Source organism: Peromyscus leucopus, chromosome 3 (genome assembly GCF_004664715.2).
Source record: "Peromyscus leucopus breed LL Stock chromosome 3, UCI_PerLeu_2.1, whole genome shotgun sequence".
Taxonomy (NCBI): Eukaryota; Metazoa; Chordata; class Mammalia; order Rodentia; family Cricetidae; genus Peromyscus; species Peromyscus leucopus.
The window spans coordinates 100,626,898-100,650,421 of record NC_051065.1 but is presented as its reverse complement, the minus strand read 5'-3'; the positions used below and the strand labels follow the sequence as shown (position 1 = coordinate 100,650,421).

Here is a 23,524-nt window from a genome sequence, read left to right as displayed (position 1 = left end):
TCCTTGAGTTTCTGGACACCAGAGGGCTACCACTGCCCTTGTGCCGGCGCCTGTTCTGGGGGAGGGCACAGAGAGGCGAGAAGGTGGGCAAAGAAAGGAACAATGGGGAAAGAGCAGAAATCTAGGGCAGAGGGGCCAGTTCTTACCTGCAGGGGTTGTAGTTCCAACCTCAGCTTTGCAAAAGGGCCGCGGCAAGCCCTGCTTTCCCAGGAAGGGACGGGGGCCCTTTTAAGCGGGGTGCAGAGGGACCTTAGAACAGAACAGAGGAGAAAGGGGAGCTGTGAGATGAGCTTTCCAAGGGCTCCTTGAAGCTAGCAGTGCAGGCAGAGAGAACTCTGGGGTGGAATTACCAGTCTTATCCTTCCTTCCAGCGACACCGTCCCCGGACGGCTGGGAGACACTAGGCAAACCCCGTCGGTCCTTAAGTGCCCAGGCATGCTTCCCACCCACCACTGCCCGGTCTCTTTGTCCCCAACTTCCTTTTGTTCCCATTTTTCACTCATCGCTGGCTAGAGGAATGAGAAGTTTTGGGGTGAAGAAATCGAAGCATCCACCAGAAAAAAAAAAAATCAGGGCCTAAATTATGCAAATTGAGTATGAAATGGAGAATTTCCTCTAGTGTGCCCCAACTCAGGGGATCTGTTAGTTGGCAGGAGAGGAAGTGGAGCAAACAGTGGGCAGTTTTCTCATCAAACGGACATACAAATCCCTCTAAAAACAGTGTTACTTTGCAGCACTGTGCGCGACATGCGGAAGGGAGCTGCGGGTAACCAGGGATGTGTACAGAGAAGGGCGTGGAAGGGCCACTGTTCTCCCTACTTTGGTGTGCGAGGCTGGCAACACGCAGTCATCCTGGTAGCTCTGTGTCCTGGGTAGTGGCCTTGAGACAGATCTGTGCCCGCACAGGCGTTTCTTAAGCCTGGAGGAACTTGTCTTGCTCCTTGTCTTCAGACTTCAACAGTAACTGAGGCCTACCTTCCATTTTTCTCTCAGGCCCATCTACCAAGCCTTGCAAATGTCACCTAGGCAGAACTTCCCTTGACCCAGTGTCCCCTGACTGAGGTCCCAGTCTGCTCTGGCTCATTTCAAGGTGCCTGGAGTGTGCTGGGGACACTCCCTGAATCCAGGCTTCCCTGTACTGCAGGCAAGAATTGGAAGCCCTGCGTGTTCCTGGGCTGGGAAAGGTTTTTGTGAGTGTTACTGAGATTATCAGCACCGGCCTGGATGGGGAGGGTTGCTCATCTGGGGACAAGGAGATCGTTTCAAGTTCTGGGTGACAGAAGTATTCTGACCTAGAGCCCTAACCTGCCTCAGGAGACTTACGTGTTGAGTCCTAGCTCAGGGACAGGTCGGAAGCCAATGGCTGTACTCTGTGGCCCAAGGTGAACCTGGAAATGCTTGTCTGTACAGACTCTACCAGGGATCAAAGACAGTGACCGGGATTCAGGGCTAATATGGTCAGTGGTTTTAGGACAGGCTTGTGGATCAAGCCTCCATCTGGCATGAGCATCAGAAGTCCACTCAGGGCACTAACAGATTGTCTCTCCCATGAGTGTGACCAGCAAAGGTGGCTCTTGGTCTCCCTAGCCTCTTTGCAAGCATTCTGATCGGCCTGCGGCTCCTCCAAGAAGCCTTGCATATGACCGCTTGCGTGTCTGCCTCTCTCCTCCTCAGTACTCACTGGGACTTGAAGAGAGACACTTCCCATTAGGAAATACTGCAGCTGTTGCTGTGGGGCTGCCTATGTGTCCCCGTGGACACTCTCCAGGACCTCCCTTGGCAGCTCAGCAGTAAGGAGTTAGAATTCCCTCCATGTTCCCTCCCACTTCACACTTGAGTGGGAAGAAAGGCCAGGCAGAGAGGAGCAAAAGGGTCCCCAAAGCCAAAGAGTGGGAGGACATACTGGAAAGGGTGGACTTTTGACCCCAGAGTGGGCAGGTCCTGTGGTTTTGGTTTGGTGGCTGAAAAGGGGAACTTCCTGGCTGTGGACAGGATCTCGTGTGTACGGCCTTTTATAGGTTCCGTGTCTGCTCTCTTACAACCTCATTGTGAACCTCTATCTGCCTGTGTTCATGCCCCTCTGCCCACAGGTAGATGGCCCTGTGGTGGGGTTTTCTCTAAAGTCATTTTGCCTGAAACAGGCAAAATGGAAGGTGGTACGCCTGGGAATCTTAAGGTACTTCAAGACAGCAGGGCCCCCAAAACTTCCCCAACCAAGCTCTGCCACCATCCCAGAGAGATTGGAATACCGCTGGCCTTGCTGCTCTGGGTTGCCAAGCAGCCCTGTACAGTAAAATTTCCCTAGGTGGACGCTCCCCAGCTCTCTGTTTCTGGGGTCACAGTGGTTAACTAGTGTCCAAGTTCCATCTGTTCTATGGGGGTGGGCAGCTTAAGGGTTCTTAAACTGAACCCCTAGGAACGCCTTTAAATTGGCTGATTGGAGCTGGTGTTCAGCTAGGAAAAGACAATTAAGGGAAGGGAAGCCAGCAGTGTCCCCTGCAGATGTAGTACCACAACTATCCACCAGGTGGGGTTCCAGGGCAGAGAGTGAGCATGAGCTGACCCTGAGCTAGCAGCCTAAGCCCGGCTGCAAGAGCTCAGCACGCCCGCCTTGTCAGAGCGCTCTCCAAGCAGCACACAGGCGCGCATCTTAGACGCTCTCGCGCATTTTCTACTAGGGAGCTAGCTCTACAGCAGATCCAGTACTGGCTGCAAGGGACGATTCACAGTGTAGGGCGGGTTAGTTTCCCTTACAAGTCCAGCACCCCAAACCATAGTTGGGAGGTCTAGGATGATTTGTTAATATTATTTGCCCCGGGAGTGTGGGAGTGGAATAAGAGGACCAGAGAGGGCTGCGGGGAAAACCGGAGGCACCTGGCAGGGAGAGCCACGTACTACTCAGGCAGATGCCAGGGCTGATGTGCACAGCTCCCTCCCAGACTCTCAGGAGAGGCTATGTAACAGGCAGATCCATGGATGCGCAGATATATAGGGCTATGGAGAGACTCCCAGACTCCCTTCTCTCCACCAACGTCGGGTCGACGCCAGGCGGGAGCACACGCAGGTGCGACCTGGAGCCGTAATCACACTTGACACAGGCACACGCTCCGGACTCTCTGTGGCCGGCTCTGAGAAGGTGGCTGCGCTCACCGACGTGTTTACTTATTCAAACGTATCAGTGAACGTTTGTCCAGGCCTCCTGGTTGCAGGGGCCACCGCGTTTGTCTCAGACGCTGGACGTTTTCCGGGACCAGTATTGTAGTTTTAAGGCAATGCTGGCTGCTGAGTTGTAGTTATAGTGTTAGGGGGGTGCGGGGGTGTCCTCGGAGGTGTTAGAGAGGAGTTCAGCGTCCGTAGCCCAGGACAGGCACAGGGACTGGTGACCCTCCAGGCCTTGTAGGGTAAGAGACATGTGGACCTTGACAACCGGGGTTTGGAGATGCAGATATTAGGAATGGGGACCCTGGCTAGAGGCAATTCGGAGAGAATGACACCTATGTGGTACTTGCAGTCTTCAGGGTCCCGTGGAATCCCGCGGGATGGGGTACCGGTAGAGACTTCTGGCAACCCCCAATCAAGGGGGGCAGTCCGACAAGGACCTTCCACGTGGGGACTGCCGGAAGCTGGAGGATGGGTTTGGGGACTTAGGAGGGAGAAAAAGCGGGAGCGAAGTAGCTTAGTAGCCAAACGGGCACCAAGGGAGTGCGCACCGCGCGCGCGCTCCTGTGTCTGCGGGGTGTTGTGTGTGTGTGTGTGTGTGTGTGTGTGTGTGTGTGTGTGTGTTCGCGCGCGCGCGAATGTGTGTGCACGCGCGCGGGGGGGCGTGTGTCTCATCTCCTCCGTCTGTAGGTGCTGGACTCGGCGAGACGCGGGCGAAAAGGCAAAAGAAGGCGCGAGGTGAACTGAGTTTGATCCTGAGGCGCCTACAAGTGGGTCCCCGGCGGGCGGCGGGCGGGGCGGCGGGGCGGGAGGCCGGCGGGAGCTCACACGCTCGGCAGCCGGCCGGCCTCTCACCACGCCTCCCGCTTTGTGAGCGCGCCCAGGGGGGGTGCTGGCCGCGAGCCCACGGCGCGCCTCCCGCCTCTATATAAACACACGCATCGCCTTGCCTTGGATCAAATCAGATTGAGAGACGCTTTTCAAACCACCAGCCCTGAAGTCCTGCCTCCTGCTTTCCCCTCTTTCATCCCCTTTGCCGTTCTTTCTTTCTTTTTTTTTCCCCCCCCTCCTCTCTTTTCTTTTCCCCCAACAGCAACTCCAGAGCCGAGAGACTGCGTCCCGGGACAGACTGCCTTTTCTTAATTGATAGATAGCCGGGCTCGGGTTTTCCACCTCCTCCCCCAACCCCACCCCGCCTCACCCCTCCCGCCCGCCGCCGCCGCCCCAGCGCCCGCCCGGGGCTCTGTCGCCGGCTGCGTCCCTTCCCGGCTGCGGCCCCGCCGACTCCGCACTCGCGCTCGGGCCAACGCGCCCGCCTCGCCCGCCTCGGGGTGCCGCGGCCGCTCCAGCCTCTGCACTCGCCTCATCTGGGGAGCCTTTTCCCAAGCCCCCAAAGTTTCTGGGTTCGTTGGAATTTTTGGATTCCGATTTTCCCCCCTTTTTTATGCACCTAGGAATTTTGGAGGAATACTTTTGATAAATTGATCTCACTTTCCGCTAGCTCTCGGTTCCCCTTCTTTTTGCCCCCTCGCTCCGAGCAGGGAAGGGGCTTCCGAGAGGCTCCTGGTGGATAAAGTTTTCCAAAGTTTTTCTAGTGTGATGGTTGAGGGGAGAGCAGGCTCACCAGCTTGACTCAGCTGCATCTCACCTTCCCAGAGCAGCCCTAAGCCCGCATAAAGGGACAAACAAACAACAAACAAACAAAGTTACACCTCGAGTCGCCTCGTGTCTCCTCTCTTCTTCTTCCAGGAAATCTTTTTCCTCCCTCTCTTCGATCACCTCGCAGCCTTCAGACCCCTTCTCTCGGCCCCATCTCCTGGGTTTCTCCGAGGGGTGCCAGGACCCCCGGCCGCAGCTTCCCCTCCCCCCCGTCACTCTGGTCCGGCCCTCCCCTCCCCCTTCGCGGCCCGCACAGCCAATCCCCCGAGCGGCCGCCAACATGCTCTTTGAGGGCTTGGAGCTGGTGTCGGCGCTGGCCACCCTCGCCGCGTGCCTGGTGTCCGTGACGCTGCTGCTGGCGGTGTCGCAGCAGCTGTGGCAGCTGCGCTGGGCGGCTACCCGCGACAAGAGCTGCAAGCTGCCGATCCCCAAGGGCTCCATGGGATTCCCGCTCATCGGAGAGACGGGCCACTGGTTGCTCCAGGTAAGCGCACCCTCGCCCTGCTAGCTGCTCCTGGAGTCCGCTAGCCGCGGGTACCCGGCCAGGGGGCGCCGGTAGCTCGGACACTCGGACGCTTGGACGCGTCGGTCCCCGCCCCGCCCCTCTCTGCCTCAGTCGGCGCCGCCTGGGTTTCCCCAGCTCGCCTGCAGCGCGGCTTGGAGTCCTCGGGTGCCGGGTGAGCTAGCTCAGAGGGCTGATGGCGGGGTGTGGGGGCGTTTGGGGGGCTGAGGAGCAGAAAGGAGGGCTCCCAGGTGTGATGCGCCTGGGCTGCGAGCGCCCAAGCAAGGGTGCGCGGAGAGCTCTGGGGAGCCAGTCTGGAGGGGCGTCGCTTAGCTTTCCAGTCTATGTTAGCGTCCTGGGTATCTATCTACCTAGACGCTGAGAGGTAAAGGAGAGGGCCAGTGGCAACTTGGAATGGCCCACATTAAGATCCGGGCAGTATCCTGCAGTGTATCCGGCTCAGGCACAACTGGGCTCGTACAAGGTGCTAGTCACAACTCTGCGTGTGTGTGTGTGTGTGTGTGTGTGTGTGTGTGTGTGTGTGTGTACAATGCGCGCGCGTCTGTGTCTGTGTGTTGTGGTGGGAGAGGAAAAAGGTAACCTAAGGGAAATTCGAGGCAAGAAAGCTGAGAGCTCTCAGCTTTCGGGGAAAAGGGTCTGTTTGCTTATTGGGTGGGGACAGTTTAGCTCAGGGAAACCAGGAGAGGTATGCAAGAAATCCAGAGTGTGCCTATGCAGCTGGACGCCTCACAACTCCACTCTGGTGACAATTGGGGCCAGGCTCGTTGAGGACCAGACCCAGGTAAGTAGCAGGCAGATTAACCTGGAGTTAACCTCGTCCAATGCTAGACAATCGCTTTTGCAATTTGATACACCACAGGGGTTTTTTTTTGGGGGGGGCGGGGGTGAACCTCTAGGGTAACAGCAGGAGATGAGTTTGTCAGGCGGGTGATCACGGACGTTAGGGGCAGCCTGAATATCCCTAAACAGACAACTCCAACCCCTCCAAAGGAGAAATGAAAGATGAGCGCGCGCGCGCGCAGACCTATGGGTTTAGACGTGCGAAAGCTTGGCTTGAAATTAATAGACGCGTGCAGTCAGTGCGCGTGAGCACACACACACACACACACACACACACACACACACAGACACACATCACTGTGCCCAGTCCAGAGCCGAGTGACAGGAGAGGGGCGGGTATGAAGGGGTTTGAGAGATTCTCCCCCCCCCCGGGGTCTCCCACACCTCATAGTCGGACTGTCTCTGGGAGGGGGGGGTTGCTTGTCCAAACGGGTGGGGTTCACTTCAACCAATCGGACGATCCTTAGAGACAAAATCTCTTTTGCTTGTTTCTTGTCTCCACATTTAAAGGGTTAACTGTGGCGGTGGTCCAGGCTTTAGCCGGGAATTTAGAAAATAAAATAACTCAAGTAGGCAACGGTTCCCGCCGTTTAAGGCAAAGCCTCGGAATCATCGTTCCCATCCTGTTTCCTGACCGGCCCCTCCCCCATGTCCCTTGCCCTTTTTCTCAATCCCTCAAGGGCCCTTGCGGGTGTGGTGCAGCCAGCACAGAATTTAGAGAGGCACCCTTCGCCAGGGCATCGGCGCCCCTGGGGGGGGGGTCAGATCCCCTGGGAGGAGGGACCAGGGGTGTTTAAGGGGTTAAAGCGAACCCTGCGAATCCGGTGTTTTTTTCGGAGTAATTTATCAGATTTTACGGGGGACCTCCAAGGGCTCTCGGTTTCCACTAAGCACCATCTAAACAGAGCCCAGGGCTAAAAATACATTTTTGTATAAATTGGACTCGCGGCCCGAACGGCCGCCCCTATGAAAGTCCTCTTTGTGAAGGCCGTGGAAACGGCGGACAAATAACTCTTTATTAAAGCCACAAAAAACGCACTTTAATTATAGTTAGGCAGATCAGAGGCGGGGGTGGGGGCCAGGCGGCGGCGACCTCGGAAAATTCACAACCCAACTTTTGTGTCGAAAGAAAAGAAAAACAGAGGAAAAGACGGGAGAGGAGAGACGGAGTGAGACCGACCGAGGGAGACTGCGCGGCAGACGAGGACGGGAACCCCGCTCTGTGCCCCCCTCTGCCGCACCCCACCTCCGCCCGACTTCTCTTAAAGGAGCCGGCGCCGTCTAAACCGGCGTCTGGACCGGGGCGTCCCCGACTCGGCCCCTCCAGGTGGCGCGGGGGTTCCCGGCTCGTTCCCTGTCGCGCGCCGGGCCCAGAGGCATGTGGAAAAGCCATTAGGAATCTGGGTTCTGTAGTCACTTTTCGCATCTGGGGCGTGTTCACTTCTAACTGGAGTATAGTTTCCCTGGGAGAAAGGAAAGTGAGAAGGGGGGCCAATCTGGGAAAGGGGAGCCTTCTGTCTCCGGGTGGAGGGAGCCGAAGTCCCTGGGAGACCATGATGCAAAGGCAGGAGACCTGGCCGGGCTGCAGTTCTGCAGTCCGGCGGGGAGAGACTGGACAGGTGGCTCTCCGCCCCTCTGCACCCAGTGCACCCTGGCGGGAGAAGGGTTAAGGCGGGCTGGGTGGCGAATGTGATGAAGGTTTCCGGCGCCACAGGCCGTTGGCGTGGAGCGCAGGGATCGGCCGGGGCCCCCGCGATCCGGTTACCTGCGCGGGTCACCGCACCCCGTCCCACCGCCCCTCAGGAGCACCTTCCGGGTGCTCCAGTTCCAAATTTCAGGGCGGTGATCAAAGTCTGTCCCAATTATTCTCAGGACAAATGCTTCAGGAGAGTCGTGGCTCTAGGCCCAAGACTCCACCCTGCGGAGCCCACGGAGGGCCACACCGGAGCAGAGAGGAAACTCCAACCCCCATCTCTGGGGACAGCCTCCGGGCACGCACAACTCGCCGCTATAAATAATCTTTGGCCTGCGGCCACCCCGCGGGGTCTCGCCAGCCCGTGGCCTGGAGCCTGGAAATATTTATTCCGAGAGGCTCCACCGCGCAGGGGTGGGGGAGCAGGCTCTAGCTTCAGGTCCAGCCGTCGGGGATACCCCCCCCCAAAGCCATTACTAAAAGCAGCCTTCCGTGGGTGCCCCTGCATCTTCGTCCTCCCGCATTATTTATTACCCTCCAGGCCCCACTTCCCAGTCCTAATGCACTCCGTGAAAAATAAAACCCGTAAGAGTGTGTGTGTGTGTGTGTGTGTGTGTGTGTGTCCGCGAGCGCGCGCGTGTGTTGGATGTTGGGGGATGACAGGAACCGGATGGCCGATGCTTAGGGTGGGGCTGGATGCAAGGGCACCAAAGGTCCTCTGTGAGCCCTGAGAGGCTTTTGGTGCATTCCCGCAGGGTTCTGGCTTCCAGTCGTCGCGCCGGGAGAAGTACGGCAACGTTTTCAAGACACACTTGCTAGGGCGGCCGCTGATCCGTGTGACCGGTGCGGAGAACGTGCGCAAGATCCTCCTAGGCGAACACCAGCTAGTGAGCACCGAATGGCCGCGGAGCGCACGCGTGCTGCTGGGCCCCAACACGGTGGCCAATTCCATTGGCGACATCCACCGCAACAAGCGCAAGGTAAGAGCTCAGACCCTTGCCTTAGGACCGACCACCTTCCTCGGGTAAGGAGCACAGAAATCTGAGCTCCCCTGCCTAGAGGGTTTCTTGCCCGAATCCCGGGCTCAACTTGGGCCTCCTCTTGATGCACTCTGGTGCACCTTTTGGCTGCCCCACTGCATGGTGGGCACCACTAGGGTCAATGAGGTCTGCCTGGATATGGTCTGGACAAAGCTTGTACGTGTGGGGTCTGCAGTGATGGATGCGGTTGCTCAGTGCACCACTCTACTGGAAAAGGAAGGGGGCGGGGCAGACGGTTCCACCCCTCACTCCTCAACCTCCATTTCTCAAAGTTTCCCCCAGGAAAGCCCCAAAGACCGATCATGCTAAAACCAAACCTGGCCTAGCAGCCACAGGTTGCCTGGAAGGCGACTCTGTCGTGTGTTGCGGGACTGGAGATACCCTGTGGGCAGCAATTCTCCTGGCCTAGCCAGGGGAATAGGTTGGGTGGGCTTGGGGCCCCTGCCCTGACAGGCACCCAGGCTGGTTCGGGGTGGGGGGGGGAAGCAGACAAGGGGTGGGAGCGTAGTCTAGGTGCGCCGAGGTTCAAAGCGCACCCAGCCTCCAAAAAGAGGAAGAGAAAGTGGGTGTTTATCCGGTGGATTTCCCGAGCTAGAGCAGAGACGCGCAGCAGGCGAGCCAGAGCGCAAGCAGCACGCCTCCCCGCCCCCTCCAGCTGCGCCGCCGCCACCGCTGGGCTGGGAGCGCGGGCGGCACGTGCTGTTTGAACTGCAGTAACCCGAAGGCTGAGCCGGCCGCGGGCGGGCGGGGCGCCGGCCTTGGGCTGGAAGCCGCCAGAAGGGAGGCTGCAGGGCTCCTTCACTCTGTTTTTTCCATTGGGTCAGAGGACTCAGTCAGGTCTGGAACCTAAAAAGGAGAAAAGGGGGCCTCTTGCCTCGGGCAGGAGTGGTAGAACAAGGGATTGGAGAGAAAGGGGACCGCGGGGACCATACCCTTTGCCAGCAGCCCTACTGTTAGGTGGTCTGGGTGACTGGGGGAGTAGCGGGACAATCACTGATGCAGCCTCTGGGTTTTGGTGTTCTCTGAACCGTCCCGTGAGGGTCGTTCTTCTTGGCAGGCACAAGAGAAAAAAAAAAAATCAAAGGAAGATGTGTAGGTCTCCCAAGAATTCTGCAGCAGGGCTTCTGACGGCCTGACTGGATGCTGGAAGCAGTTAACACAGCTTGCTGGCAGATGGGGGAGGGGCTGGGAGCAGTGCTTTTCCCCTGGAGACTCCCAGACTCCTCAAGGCTTCTTTTCAAGAAGCTAAGAGAAAGAGCTGAGGCCTCTGGGAACCCAGCTCCAAGCTACTGTCGCCTCACTTCCCTTCAGAGGCTCGATGCAGAGGGATCTCAGATTTAGACTGAGTGAGATTTGAACCCCCAAGTCATCCATCACTCAGCCTGCAGCTTTACCGGAACCTGCCTGCTGGGGCTGCGGGAAGCTGGCGTGGGGGCAAGGTGCTCAGAGGAAGGAGGAAGGCTTGACCAGGACCAGAGTGTGAGGCCCAGGGAAGCCCACGGGGCTCTGGGTCTGGCTGGTGCCTTGGAAGCTCACACTCTCACCCTCTTCTTGAGTTGCCCTTCCAGGAGCCAGGTGGGAAAGGCCTAGGTTTGAGTCCACATGGTCCATCTGCAGGCAAGGGGACAAGGAAGGGACAAGGACAGATGAGCAGTGCCAGGGGAGACACAGGACAGGAGGAGGGAATTCTGATGAGGTGGGAAACAGGCCATGCGCTGGGACTCCACAGTTCTCCTCTCTAGAGCTCCTGGCCTTCTTACCCCTGAGGATGAGAATGGTCGGTCGGAGGCCAGGACATACTGACCCAGGCTCCAGAAACAAAACACGCTCTCTGTATGTGTGCTTGCTTCGTGGTGGTCACATGGGTAGGAACCTTCTCAAGTCAGCCTAAAGTGTGACCCATGCTCCTGTTTACTGAATTTCATAGGTACTAGGAAGTGGGGAGCTTGACCCTTGACCTCAGGAAGTAGAACCTGATAGGAAGGACAAGACTTGAATACTCAGGGGCCATGTTCCTGAATGCCCATGTTGCCCTGAAGAGATGGGTCAGTTTTGAAGATGCGAAAGCCTGGAGGGCACCCTATGGCCAGAGTGAGAGTAACGCAGCAGCTCACATTACAGGGAGGGCCATGCCCCAGCCTGGTTAGGATGTGGGGCCCAGGTGTGCGGGGCCATGGCTGGCTGAGAACTAGAAGAGTCACTGTTTCCATCGAGGTGGGCGACTACCCCTTCTCTGGGAGGTCTAACCAGATGTGTGGGGAGAGGGCTCCTCACAGGCATCGCTGCACGCACTCCACATGTTGGCCCTGGCTGCCCTGGTGGTCTAGGGCTGGCAGAAGTGGGGCTGCCTGGAGAACTCCAGAGTGTCCCCTCGTCTGACTGTTTCACCTGCGGAAGCCAGGCCTCACACTCCCTCCCTCCCTCCCAACCTGGGGCAGAGGGTCCTATCTGACAGACTGTACAGAGTGGCTGGCCTGCTGCCCAGGCAGGAATGGCTGGAGTCTGGTCGAGGAGGTAGGGACAAGCAGTCGTAAGAGACAAAAAGAAGTTAGCACTTCTGGAAGCCTCCCGCTCTCCAGCCACGTTTCCTCTGTGCTTTTGTAGGCGGAGCTGGGTCTTAGCACTGAGAGACTTCAGTGTGCCCAACAGGGGACCCAAGACGCCCTGGAGTGGGAAGACACTAGATAGAGTAGGTTTCCTGTCCAGCAGGTGGGCAGAGCTCAGAGTGGTCCATGGTAATAGAATCATGGGGGAGGCTACCCTACCACCTCGACTAGGCTCGGGATGCCTCTGGCTTATTACATAGGCTGTAGCCGTACACATGCCCACATGGATCCAGGCTTGGCTCAGGGCAGAAGCTCCAAGCTGATTTAGGGTTCATGGGAAGGTAGATAGCATAGCCAGAGAGCCCAGCCCCAGGGGAACAAAGCCTTTGTGGGCTAGATGAAGTCCTTCATCCAGAAATTAAGGTAGCTAGCTCTAGCAAGTGTGTGTGTGTGGGGGGGGGGCTGAGGAGGCGTGGCAGGAGAGGTTCCCTTTGAAGGTCAGTGGGGGAGGAAGCCCAGGCCAGCTGCCAGAGTGTCTGGGTGTGGGTGCCTCCCTCGCTCGCTCGGCCTTGTGCAGGGAGGCAGGCAGGCTGAGTGGGGGGCTTCTGCTTCCGGTATCCCTTCCTCTCCTTGCCCTACTCCTGACGGCTGCCGCCTTGCAGCCCCACTGTGTCCCTCTGATGGCCCCTCACCCCTCATTTGGAGAGCAAATGTGGCCTCGGTGCGGGGAGGGGAGGCTTGGCTGGAGTCTGTTGTGGCCCTGCGTTCCGATGCCAGTTCTTATAGCCATCCTGGGCTCCCCAGACCAACAAGATTGGTGTGAGCCCGGGATTTGAGGATCCTATCGCAGGGTCTAGACAGTTACCCTACTCTATGACCCTGAAAAATCCTTCCCTCATGGCTCTCAGATTTCCAAGGGGGGGTTGGAGGCCGGAAGATGGTAAGCAACTGGGCAGTCAGTTCTTCCCTTCCCTGCTAGTGCTTTGGCTGGGGGTCTATGGAAGAGTTAGGTAGGAGGATACACACACACACACACACACACACACACACACACACACACACACACGGAGAGGGAGACTTGTACAGGTAGGAAGGGGAATGACCAGAAGGGATGAGTGAGGACAGCCCGAGGTGAAGGAGAAGCCAGGTGGCATTACAGGCAGCTGGGAAATGACACCCTCTTCGGTCCCCCCTCCTTACTGGAGTATAAAGTACACACCTTGGCGTCGCCACTATACAGACCGCGGCCCGCCTTCTGTTATTCTTTCCACTCCACAGGCCGAGGCTCCGGTGGCTTGGCTGGGTGGCCTGCCTGGCCCCCACCCCTCCTGGGCAGCAGCTTCCATTCCTCCTCAGCTGAGTCACTGGCTGGGCGGTGGGCTCCCTCTAAGGCCCTGCCCGCCGCTGTGGCTGCCCATCAGTTTGCCCATCCACCCTCAACTGCTGGCTGCTCAGGCAGGTACACTCCTGGGGAGCCGTGGGAGTGTATGAGGTGACCTCCCATCCCAGAGACACCAGAGTAGAGGCGAGAGCAAGTCTGGCTGGGAGAGAAGACATCTGTAAGAACAGTTAGAGGGGAGTTAGGTTTTGACAAGCCCCGGTGAACATTCTAGGCTCCATGCAGTCAGGTTCTATTCACAGGGAGAGAGACAGACAATATAGGTAATTGTGTTATTGGGGAGACAGAAGGGGCCAGGGAATGTTCTCCAAGGACGTTTAGTATAGCGACCATCCTCCCTCCAGGCCTTCTTATGGTTCTATGGATAGACTGCGGTGGGTGTTCTGGGTCTCCTAGGACCCTCTGTCCTTGCCCTCCCTGCACCCATCCCTTGCAAAGTCCATACCTGCTGCTTGATCGGCAGAGCTCTGTTGGGGCCTGGCTGGTTCCACGGACCTTTGTGTGGCATTCTTGGCTTCATTCTGGGAATTCCCAGGGAAGACCCCATGAAAGACAAAACAACCTGGCCACTGTGTTGCCTGTGGTCAGGGCCAGTGTTCCTGGGCCAGAACCGTCTTCAAACTGAGCCGCTCCCAAGTACCTTCCCCTGTGCCCCAGGCCTGACCCCAGTGGCCAGCAGCCTCAGATCCAACAAGCTGATGGGGCCCAGGCCTCTCCCTGCCCTGGCAGGCACCTCTGCCCGTCCTCCGTGGTGGCTGGAGGTTTTCTGGGCTGCCTGGCTTTGGGAAGTGCCCGCCTTGTTAGCCCTGGGCACAGACCCAGAGATGCAGACTTGGCATCCTCCCAGAGCCTGGGAGGCTCCTGTGTCTCTAGAGCAGCTGAACCAGAGGCAGGGCCATAGACTTGGTGACTCTGGGCAAAGGCCCCTGCTAGAGTGCCCGCTACCAGCCTTTGCTTGGTTCTCCTGCCTGAGCCTTCTCCACCTTTCGGAAGAGAGCAGGAGGAAAGCCTCCAAGGAGAACCGGGGAACGTCTGGGTGGAAAGGGACTTGGAAACATCTAGATGGACTCTCGTAAAGCCGATGGGGAAACGACCCAGAGGAGCAGCAAGCCAGAGGCTGGTCTAGACAGGAGCCTGGGCTTTCATTCCTCTCCTCGGGGCTCCAGTGGGAGAGTGGCCCCCGTTGCTGGCCTTTCTCAGGACTCTTTCCCACTTGGGGACAAGTTTGGACCCCCTGCCGTAGAGTTCCTTGCTCAGCCTCAGATCCTCCTGGGCCCCTCGGGCCCCGAGAAGTGATTCAGTTAGCTGTCACTAGATGGCGCAGGGAATGTAACCTAAGGGGCACAGGGGGCTTGTTCATGATCCTGGTGGGCCCCTCTCAGGATGCTCTTCTCCGGTTAGCCGGTAGGGTAGCCTGTGCCGCCCCCCGGGGGGGGGCCCTTGGTGTGGTGTGGGTATGGGGTGCTATGCTGTATCCTCGGGGCTCACGTGTCTGCTGGGAAGGGTTTCTTCTTGAGAAAGACATAGGTGCTAAGATGCTATGTGTCTTGAAAACATCCCAGAGGTCTCTTGGGCAGGTCTCACCTCCTTAGGGATGAGGAAACCCAAAGCCTTGGAGAAATCATCATGACCACAGACACACACTGAGCTGGGTGGCAAATCCCTTATTGTAAGTTAGGCCCCTGGACACCCAATCTGACCTTCCTTGCTGTGTCCCGATGGCTTGCTTGACTCGGTCTGGTTCTGGTGACAGTGGCCTCTGTACCGTCCCTCTTGCGCATGCCATCTTTGGGCCCAGATCTCCACTGGGTCATTTTCTACCCTATCCAGGAGCTTGCTGGTTCTCAGTCAGTGTGGCCTCACTATTACGCTTCTTCACAGTGTTCTGTCCCAGTAAAGTTATCCTCCGGCCTCCCCACTGTTTCTTGGTGAACCCACAGAGCTCTGTTCTCTGTAGAGCCTTCTGTTGGTCAGTAGTCACTGGCGGGACTCCTGAGGATGGGGGCCCACTCTTCTCCCCTTTAAGGCCCATTGGCCGGAGGCTGAGCCTGGTTCCAAAAACATCAGGACGAGGGCTCAGGCACCCAATACAGTCTTCCCCTATATCCCTCTGACCAGAAATCACTGCTGAAGCCCCCTGCCAGGAAATTCCCCAGAACCCCCCAAACGGAGCAAGGTGTGAGTGACCTAGAAGACCTCCCGTCACCCTTGTTCATCTAAGCTGCTCCTTGGCAGTGGAACTGGCCTGGACAGTATGGTCCTCTGCCCCTCACTGGCCCCCCTCCCCTCCCTCTGCCCACTGGGAATTGGGGAATGAAAGTGCCATTGTGCGAAGTGGCTGGGCCACTGAAGGGCCAGCACTGTTATTTCTGCAAACCAGCCCTCCCATTAGCCATGCAGGGCACAGGCCAGGAAAATGTTACCTTTTCCTCCATGAGCTGACTGCAGGGGAAATTCTCACATTTACAGTTTGTGCGGTGGTGGTATTCGGGGGGCAGGCGGGAGGCCAGTGTGCTTGTGTGGTTTTGCTCGCGCACGGGGGCCGGCCGGGCGGGTGGGTGTCCTCCCCTGCACTCTCCCTCTTTCTTTCCCCAGCTCTGGGGGTACCTCCTGCTCTGGACTTGTATCTGGGGATATAAGTAGACCCACAGGCTGTGAGGAAGTAAACAGACACCTTCCCTCTCTTGGCCAGAGGGTAGCTGTGTGAGCATGCTCATGGTGGGGTGGAGGCAGGGCACAGCCCAGCCAATCGGGAGGATGGATGCAAGGCCAGGAGAGGGGAACAGGGACTCTTGACAGTCTTAGAAGCTGCTCAGAATTAAAGGGTCTCCTTCCTGCCTTTGCCATCTCCTGGGGGCAGAGCATTATTTCCTCTAGGCCTGGCCACACACTAGATGTTTGGATGGTACAGCCTTTGTGCTCCCTAGAGCCCCACCCGATAGTCATTACATGGGCACTGATGACAATTTGGGTCCCCAGAAAGTCCTACTTTCTATCTAGCTACAGGTTCTCTTGCCTGCATACCAGTGGAGCAGAGGAGAGCCATATACTTATTTCCTATGTATGCTGTGACCACACTTGTGTCCCCCCTCTCCTGACACTTCTGCCCAAGGTCCTAGGACTCAGAGCCCTTCCTGTGGCCCCACCCTAGCCCCTGTGGTGCCCCAAGGCTTGGAGAGCCCCCCACTCTCTTACAGACCCAGTCGGTAACCCGAGGGCTGAGTGTAGGGGACTGCACAGGGATCTGGGTTGGAGCCACCTCCAGGGAGCTTGGTAGGAGGGGTATGGGCAGCATGCCCCCTGGCTGCAGGTCCCTTACCACCTGCCTCGGGTCCCTTCAGGTCTTCTCCAAGATCTTCAGCCACGAGGCGCTAGAGAGCTACCTGCCCAAGATCCAACTGGTGATCCAGGACACACTTCGAGCCTGGAGCAGCCAGCCTGAGGCCATCAATGTGTATCAGGAGGCCCAGCGACTTACCTTCCGAATGGCGTGCGCGTGCTGCTGGGCTTCAGCATCCCTGAGGAGGACCTGGGCCACCTCTTCGAGGTATACCAGCAGTTTGTGGAGAATGTCTTTTCTCTTCCTGTGGACCTTCCCTTCAGTGGCTACCGAAGGGTGAGTACCCAGTGCCTGGGAAGGGAGGGTACAAGACTGCCTCTGTGAGGGAAAAACTGCGGGCATTTGCTGGGAGGGAGCACAGGGCACTGGAACAGACAGGTGAGAGCAGAGGTCCTAACAGGATGGCTCTGGAGCCTTTCCTATGAGCCAGAGGCCTAGAAAGAGTCCTGTCTTCAAGAAGAGCTGATGGTCCTCTTTCCCCTAGGGCATCCAAGCTCGGCAGATCCTTCAGAAGGGCCTCGAGAAGGCTATCCGTGAGAAGCTGCAGTGTACCCAGGGCAAAGACTACTCGGACGCCCTGGACATTCTCATTGAGAGCAGCAAGGAGCACGGCAAGGAGATGACCATGCAGGAGCTGAAGGTGGGTGGGCAGGGCCACGTCCACCGTGGAACTCCCCTCTCATTTCCCTCGTCCAGAGCAGGAGGTTGCCTGGCTGCTACCTCTCTAGTCAGCTTCCTTGCGCCCAGCGGTGCTGAGGCAGAAGCAGAGAGGCATCATGGCTTGCGGCTGGGTGCACTATGTCCTGGGGTGGCCAGGCCCCAGAAGCTATCTCGTACCCATATCCATCTCTATTGTTCTTAAGATGTTTTGGAACACTGACCCTTAGGCCTACAGAGCGCCTTTATTGGCACCTCCCGCTGAGCCTATCCCTGGGTTACTCTCTCCGTTCATCCCATGGTCCCCAGAAAACACATACCCAGAAGCCACTCGCTGGAGACCAGCTCCACACTCCAGAGAGGTTTAATTGTAATATGGACTCCCTCCTCTTACAGTCTGCCCAGTCGTGCTTGGGACTCTTGTCCTTCCTGAACTGCCTGAACACAGCTGGGCCTCAGTCCCTTGGCCCTGCAGTAGGCCCTGTCTGGGGGCTCTCCACTGGCCAGGGCTTGTTCATCCCCAACCTGCACCCCTTTACCTGGTATCTGCAGACTTCCCCAGGAAGCCGGGGAGAAGCTGCTGTAACCTCATTAGCAAGTACCCAGGCCTTGGGATGAGGGAACCTCTGGGATCCACTGCAGCCTCTCTTAGTCCTGGCTGCTGCATTCTGCTATTTCTAGTTCCTTCCTGCCCATCTGACCACCTGAAAGGCATCCCTCTTCTGGTGATGGAGGAAGAAGCTGAGGGCATAGATACCTCGTTACCCATCACACACACACACACACACACACACACACATACACACACACACACACACACATACACACACACACACACACATACACACACACACACACACATACACACACACACACACACATGCACACACACACACACACACACACACACACACACACACACACAGTGCAGAGCCTCTACAACATGTCCATTCTTTTCCATGAGCTCTCTGCATTGGGCAGGCCATGAGTCCAGCACTAAGCAAGAAGTGACCTTAAGCTCTGGAGCAAGCAGGCCTGTGCTTCTGCCATGAGTCATAGATAGCAGTGTGCTTCCAGCCAGGCTGGGGGCCAGGCTGTGACACCCCCCCCCCACCCCCCCGCCATGTGCCTTTTGAGAATAATGCTCAGAGCAAAAGTGTTAGCTGCCAGGAGGTAAGGCCCAGTGCAGATGGACTCTGGAGAAAGCTGGTTCTGTAGGTCACCTTATGTGACTGCTGCAAATAATCCAGAATGCCTGTCTCTCTGCTGCCACAGGATGGTACCCTGGAGCTGATCTTCGCAGCCTATGCCACCACTGCCAGTGCTAGCACGTCCTTGATCATGCAGCTGCTGAAACACCCTGCTGTGCTGGAGAAGCTGAGGGAGGAGCTGCGGGCCCAGGGCCTGTTGCATGGTGGCGGCTGCCCCTGCGAAGGCACCCTGCGCCTGGACACGCTCAGCAGCCTGCGCTACCTGGACTGTGTCATCAAGGAGGTCATGAGGCTCTTCACGCCCATCTCTGGTGGCTACCGTACGGTGCTGCAGACCTTCGAACTGGATGTGAGGCTGGGTTCCAGTGCTGCTGCTGGTGGGGTGCCTGGGACTTTTTGGCTTAGCCAGGAAAAGATGGCCGTCTCGGGGTCCTTAGGATGTTAGAGGGGGAGGGAACAGTGCCTGATTCTAGTAGCTTCCAGTCTTGAGGAACGAATGTAGAACTGAACGAAGCCAACCTGTACGTCACATGGGATGCTACTTGTGACCCATAGAAATGTAGCCTCGAACTAGCTAGCATGCTGGGGGAGTGTCTTTGGTCAGGGACAGGCTGTGAGCATCTGAGGATGAGGACAGGTAAGTGGCCTCTTCTGGCTCTCACCACCCTACTCCCTGCTCCGTCTTCCTCCAGGGTTTCCAGATCCCCAAGGGCTGGAGTGTCATGTACAGCATCCGAGACACTCACGACACAGCGCCCGTGTTCAAGGACGTGAACGTGTTTGACCCCGACCGCTTCAGCCAGGCGCGCAGCGAGGACAAGGATGGCCGCTTCCACTACCTCCCATTTGGCGGTGGCGTGCGGACCTGCCTGGGCAAGCACCTGGCCAAGCTGTTCCTGAAGGTGCTGGCGGTGGAGCTGGCCAGCACCAGCCGCTTCGAGCTGGCCACCCGGACCTTCCCCCGCATCACTCTGGTCCCTGTCTTGCACCCTGTGGATGGCCTCAGCGTCAAGTTCTTTGGTCTGGACTCCAATCAGAATGAGATTCTGCCGGAGACAGAGGCCATGCTGAGCGCTACAGTGTAGCCTCGCTCGGGTCTCAGCCCAGCCCAGCAGAGGGGTAGGGGGTAGAGACAGAAACCTGTGGGGTGGGGCGGGGCTGGATGGGAGGCCAGCAGCCCCCTGTGATTTCCTCCTCTGGCCTCCTCTCCAGCAAACCCGCTCCGAGTACAAAAGGGCCCCGCCCCCTCCCGACTCCCACTCTCTTGGATCTCCACTGCCCCCTAGCTCCCGGGACAGGGCCAGGACGGGGCTCTGTGTGCCCATGACAGTGTTAGCGCCCGCTGGCTGAGCTGCGGAATGTGCTTATGACCTTCTGAACGCTCCCTCTCTCTACCCCCTTGTCTTTTGTTGGTGGTCTGGTGGTTGTAAAGGCAGGAGGGAAAAAAAGAGGGGGGCCCTTGGAGCACTCTTTGGCACCCTGCACCCCCACCCCCCTCCTGTCACTGCTCAAATGATGTCCAGAACAGCGTCTTGGGGATTCTCACCTAATTCAACCTGGGCAGTACAGGAACTGCCACCAGCCTTGAGGGTGCCCCGCACCAGCCTAACCAGTTTGGACATTGGAAATTACCTATTGCTGCTATTTGTTCTCTCTTCCGATCTTGGGGTACGGGGGCCTATAGGCTTAATCCCCAGCATCTTCCTTGGTGGCCCTGGGCAGGCACACTGGCACTCCTCTCCCATGGGACCCACTGAGGACTCCCAGCTGCCCACCCCTGCCCCCCGAGCCCATATTTATTCACTGACCTTGGCTACACTGAGGTCTGGAGCACACGCCTGCCCCCACACAGCTGCCAGCCTCTGGCCTAGCTGTCCTTTCCAGGGCTTATGTGAGGCAAGAAGACAGATCTCTGGTCTAACCCAGCTCCCTGGTGAAGGTTAACTGCCCTCCTGGGCTCCAGGCAAATGTTCAGTTTAACCTCAGAGTCAGACACCCAGCATCTCTGCCAGGTGTTTTTTTTTTTTTTTTTTTTTTTTTTTTTTTTTTTTTTTTTAAATCACCTCCTCCCATCTGTCAAAGGCCTGGGCTTGTGCATCTGGGGGCCACCACTTCCTGTTCGCTCACTGCCTGCCCCAGTGCCAGCCACTCCCCTAGTGAGGATGTGAGGATGTGTAAGGATACGGGTTCTTCTGAAGGGACTTCTTGCCTTCCCTTCCTTAACCCTCACTTTGCTCTTGGGAGAGCTCCCCACCCCACCCCCATCCCGCCCCACCCCACCCCATGCCGCTGTCTGCTAAGCCCTGCTCGGGGTGTGGGGTGGCCATGAAAGCCGAGAGGTAAGGTAGAGAGAGCCCTCCCCCTGAGATGCCTCAGGTCCTGCGGGGGCCTGGAGACACTCCAGGGGAGGCTGCAGAAAGCCATGGGGAAGGAGAGGAGGAAGGAGGACGAGGACAGGCATGAGTGAGTTTTGTCGGAAGTGGTTCAGTTGCAGAGAGGCCAGCGGGGACGACTGGGCGGACAGGGCATTTTGAGGACTGGCTACCTAGGACCCCTCCTAAGAGTGCGGGGCTCCGGCGAGTCTCTAGGCAATTTCGTCTGTTTTCAGATTCCTATTTGCCTTTGTTTCCATCCATTGCTTTTGCGTGTCGCCAAGGCAATGGGTCCTCTTCACAAGAAAATAAAAACGCAGAATGACAGCCCACATCAACTTGACCCGAGACGGCCACTGTCACGGAAATTCAGCCCCATCTCACCAGCCACAGAGGATGTCTGTCCCATGTGAGCTGTGCTTCCCAAACGTTTCAGTGGCCTCCTGCGTTTTCCTGACGGAACCCAAACAAACAAGACCATTAGAACAGACATTAGCCGCAAAATTAACGTGAAACTGAAAATAAGTGTAATCCCTCCATTTTTTTCCCAGTTCTGAAGCAGACCAAAATGTGTAAAGACTCGTCAAAGCGTAGGACAGAGGTGCATGCTGCCCCCCAAACCAGCTCAGTGCCTGGAAGGGTCATTTTCCTGCACGCTAACCCCGCTTGCCTGTTTCAGACTGAAGATGTGGCATGTCGTAACTCTGGCCCTGGTGCGGGGCAGGGAGACTGGAGGGCCCCAGCAGGCTTCAGGGGTCTTCCCTTTCAGGGGGCCAGCCCAGGAGGCGTGGAGAAGGCAAAGCTGAGTGGGATCCGTGTGAGGGGAGGAGGGAGAAAAGATGGTCTGCCTGGGTGGGTCTCAAAGGTACCAGGCGAAGGGGCCTAGCCCGGGCGCCTGCGGGCGACACCTGTCTCACCCCTGTAGATGTGTCTGTTCCGTGTTCGTGTGTTTCATTGTGGTAGCATTAATGGGTGATGTATTCTCACATTCCTAACTATTGTAACTTGACATTAAAAAGTTAAACCCCACAAGACTTCCTGCCACGGGCTTGCAGATTGAAGCACTTTCGAAGTTAGGCGCTGGCGTGTGCGTTCTGGGCAACCATTTTGATCCTGCCCAGATTTCTATTATTTTATACACAAAACTTTTTTTTTCATAAATGTTATAATTTTGTGTCTGTCTTTATAAACTATTATAAGTACTATTTTTGTTATAATTCAAAATAGATATTTAGTATAAAGTTTTTGCTGTTAAATATTTGTTATTTAGTAAAATATGAATTGTTCTTTATTGTAAACATGGTTCAAAATATTAATATGTTTTTATCACAGTTGTTTTAATATTGAGAAAGCACTTGTGTGTTTCGTTTTGGTATGAGCTGGTGCCGTGTGTGTGTTTTGATTGTCGTGTGGTTTTGATGTGTATATAATATTCCATGTTGCATATTACAACAATGAATGTCATGCATTTTGTGAAATACTCAATGTGGCTCTTTTATTGGCTTCCATAATAAACTGTGGGGACTCACCCTGGTCTTTGTTGGCTGTCTGGTCTCTTACCCTTCAGACTCATTAGAAGGCTCCCGGGGTTACCCATATTTCATCAGCAATGCCCAAACCAACCTGTCAGGAAGTTCTAGAATGTGTTGTGGGGTTCTGCCCCACATTCCTGCACACACCAAAGGCTGTGGCAAGGTCCAGAGCCTGATGGGGGAATTGGCAGCTGGGAGGCCACACCCCTGCTGAGTGTGACTGTGACCAGGTATGCCAGGTCTTTGCACTGGAACCAATGACCCAAGGCTTGCCCATCAGTGTGAGCAAGGATGGCTGAAATCCAAAGCCATGGCAGGTACAGGAGTGGAGTCCCTGTTGCGACCTCAGCCTCTTGTCTGGGCAGGTGATTTTCCAAATCTGTTTCCTGGCTATCATGGGATCAAGTACATCCCACAATCACATATGCTTGGGAAATGGACTGAACAAAATTAACCAGGTTCCCGTATTGCAAGTCTTGAGCTCCAGGATGGTGATAGGAGTCAGTATGCCTCCAGACTCGAGTGGTGTGCAAGCCACTTTGAGAGCTGAAATGTTCCATTTCCTAAGCTATTCCATAGCTGGACTGTCCCAGAGGCCTGCTGGGTCGGGGTCGGGGGAGTGGAGGGCTGTGGAAAGGCAGCTGGCAGGCCAGGGACCAGTAATGTCCACAGGGGTTCTAAGGACCAGGGCTGTGGATATAGTGGGGATGCTAGGAGGCAGGAAGCTGTGCTGGTGTCATGCCTGGGCCTCTTCTCATATCCTCGGGTGGCCACTACCAGGCTGACCTGACAAAAGTCACTGTATGGTCACCTCAGTTCTTTCTAATAGTCTGACCAAGGCTCTGCCCAGGCCCAGGCACACGGGGACCCAGGCGCACGGGGACCCAGGCACACGGGGACCCAGGCACACGGGGACACAGGCACACGGGGACCCAGGCACACGGGGACACAGGCACACGGGGACCCAGGCACACGGGGACACAGGCACACTGGGACCCAGGCACACGGGGACCCAGGCACACGAGGACCCAGGTACACGGGGACACAGGTACACGGGGACCCAGGCGCACGGGGACACAGGCACTCTGGGACACAGGCACACGGGGACCCAGGCACACGGGGACACAGGCACACTGGGACCCAGGCACACGGGGACCCAGGCACACGGGACCCAGGTACACGGGGACCCAGGCACACGGGGACCCAGGCACACTGGGACCAGGCACACTGGGACCCAGGCACACTGGGACCAGGCACACGGGACCCAGGCACACGGGACCCAGGCACACGGGGACCCAGGCACACGGGGACCCAGGCACACGGGACCAGGCACTGGGACCCAGGCACACGGGGACCCAGGCACACGGGGACCCAGGCACACGGGGACCCAGGCACACGGGGACACAGGCACTCTGGGACCCAGGCACTCTGGGACCCAGGCACACGGGGACCCAGGCACACGGGGACCCAGGCACACGGGGACCCAGGCACACGCCAGCACGGGACCCAGGCACACTGGGACCCAGGCACACGGGGACCCAGGCACACGGGGA

General features: G+C 57.2%; 1 protein-coding gene across 1 annotated transcript; it reads left to right on the top strand.

The window, feature by feature from the left end:
* Positions 1 to 4,006: 4,006 nt before the first annotated feature.
* On the top strand, positions 4,007 to 21,972 carry LOC114683735 (cytochrome P450 26B1). Its single transcript, XM_028858051.2, is given in 7 exon segments — positions 4,007 to 5,302; positions 8,630 to 8,854; positions 16,201 to 16,348; positions 16,351 to 16,475; positions 16,684 to 16,839; positions 18,132 to 18,416; positions 18,760 to 21,972. Coding segments are annotated over 7 exon segments (1,536 nt in total). The 5' UTR covers positions 4,007 to 5,098; the 3' UTR covers positions 19,153 to 21,972.
* The last annotated feature ends 1,552 nt before the right edge of the window (positions 21,973 to 23,524 follow it).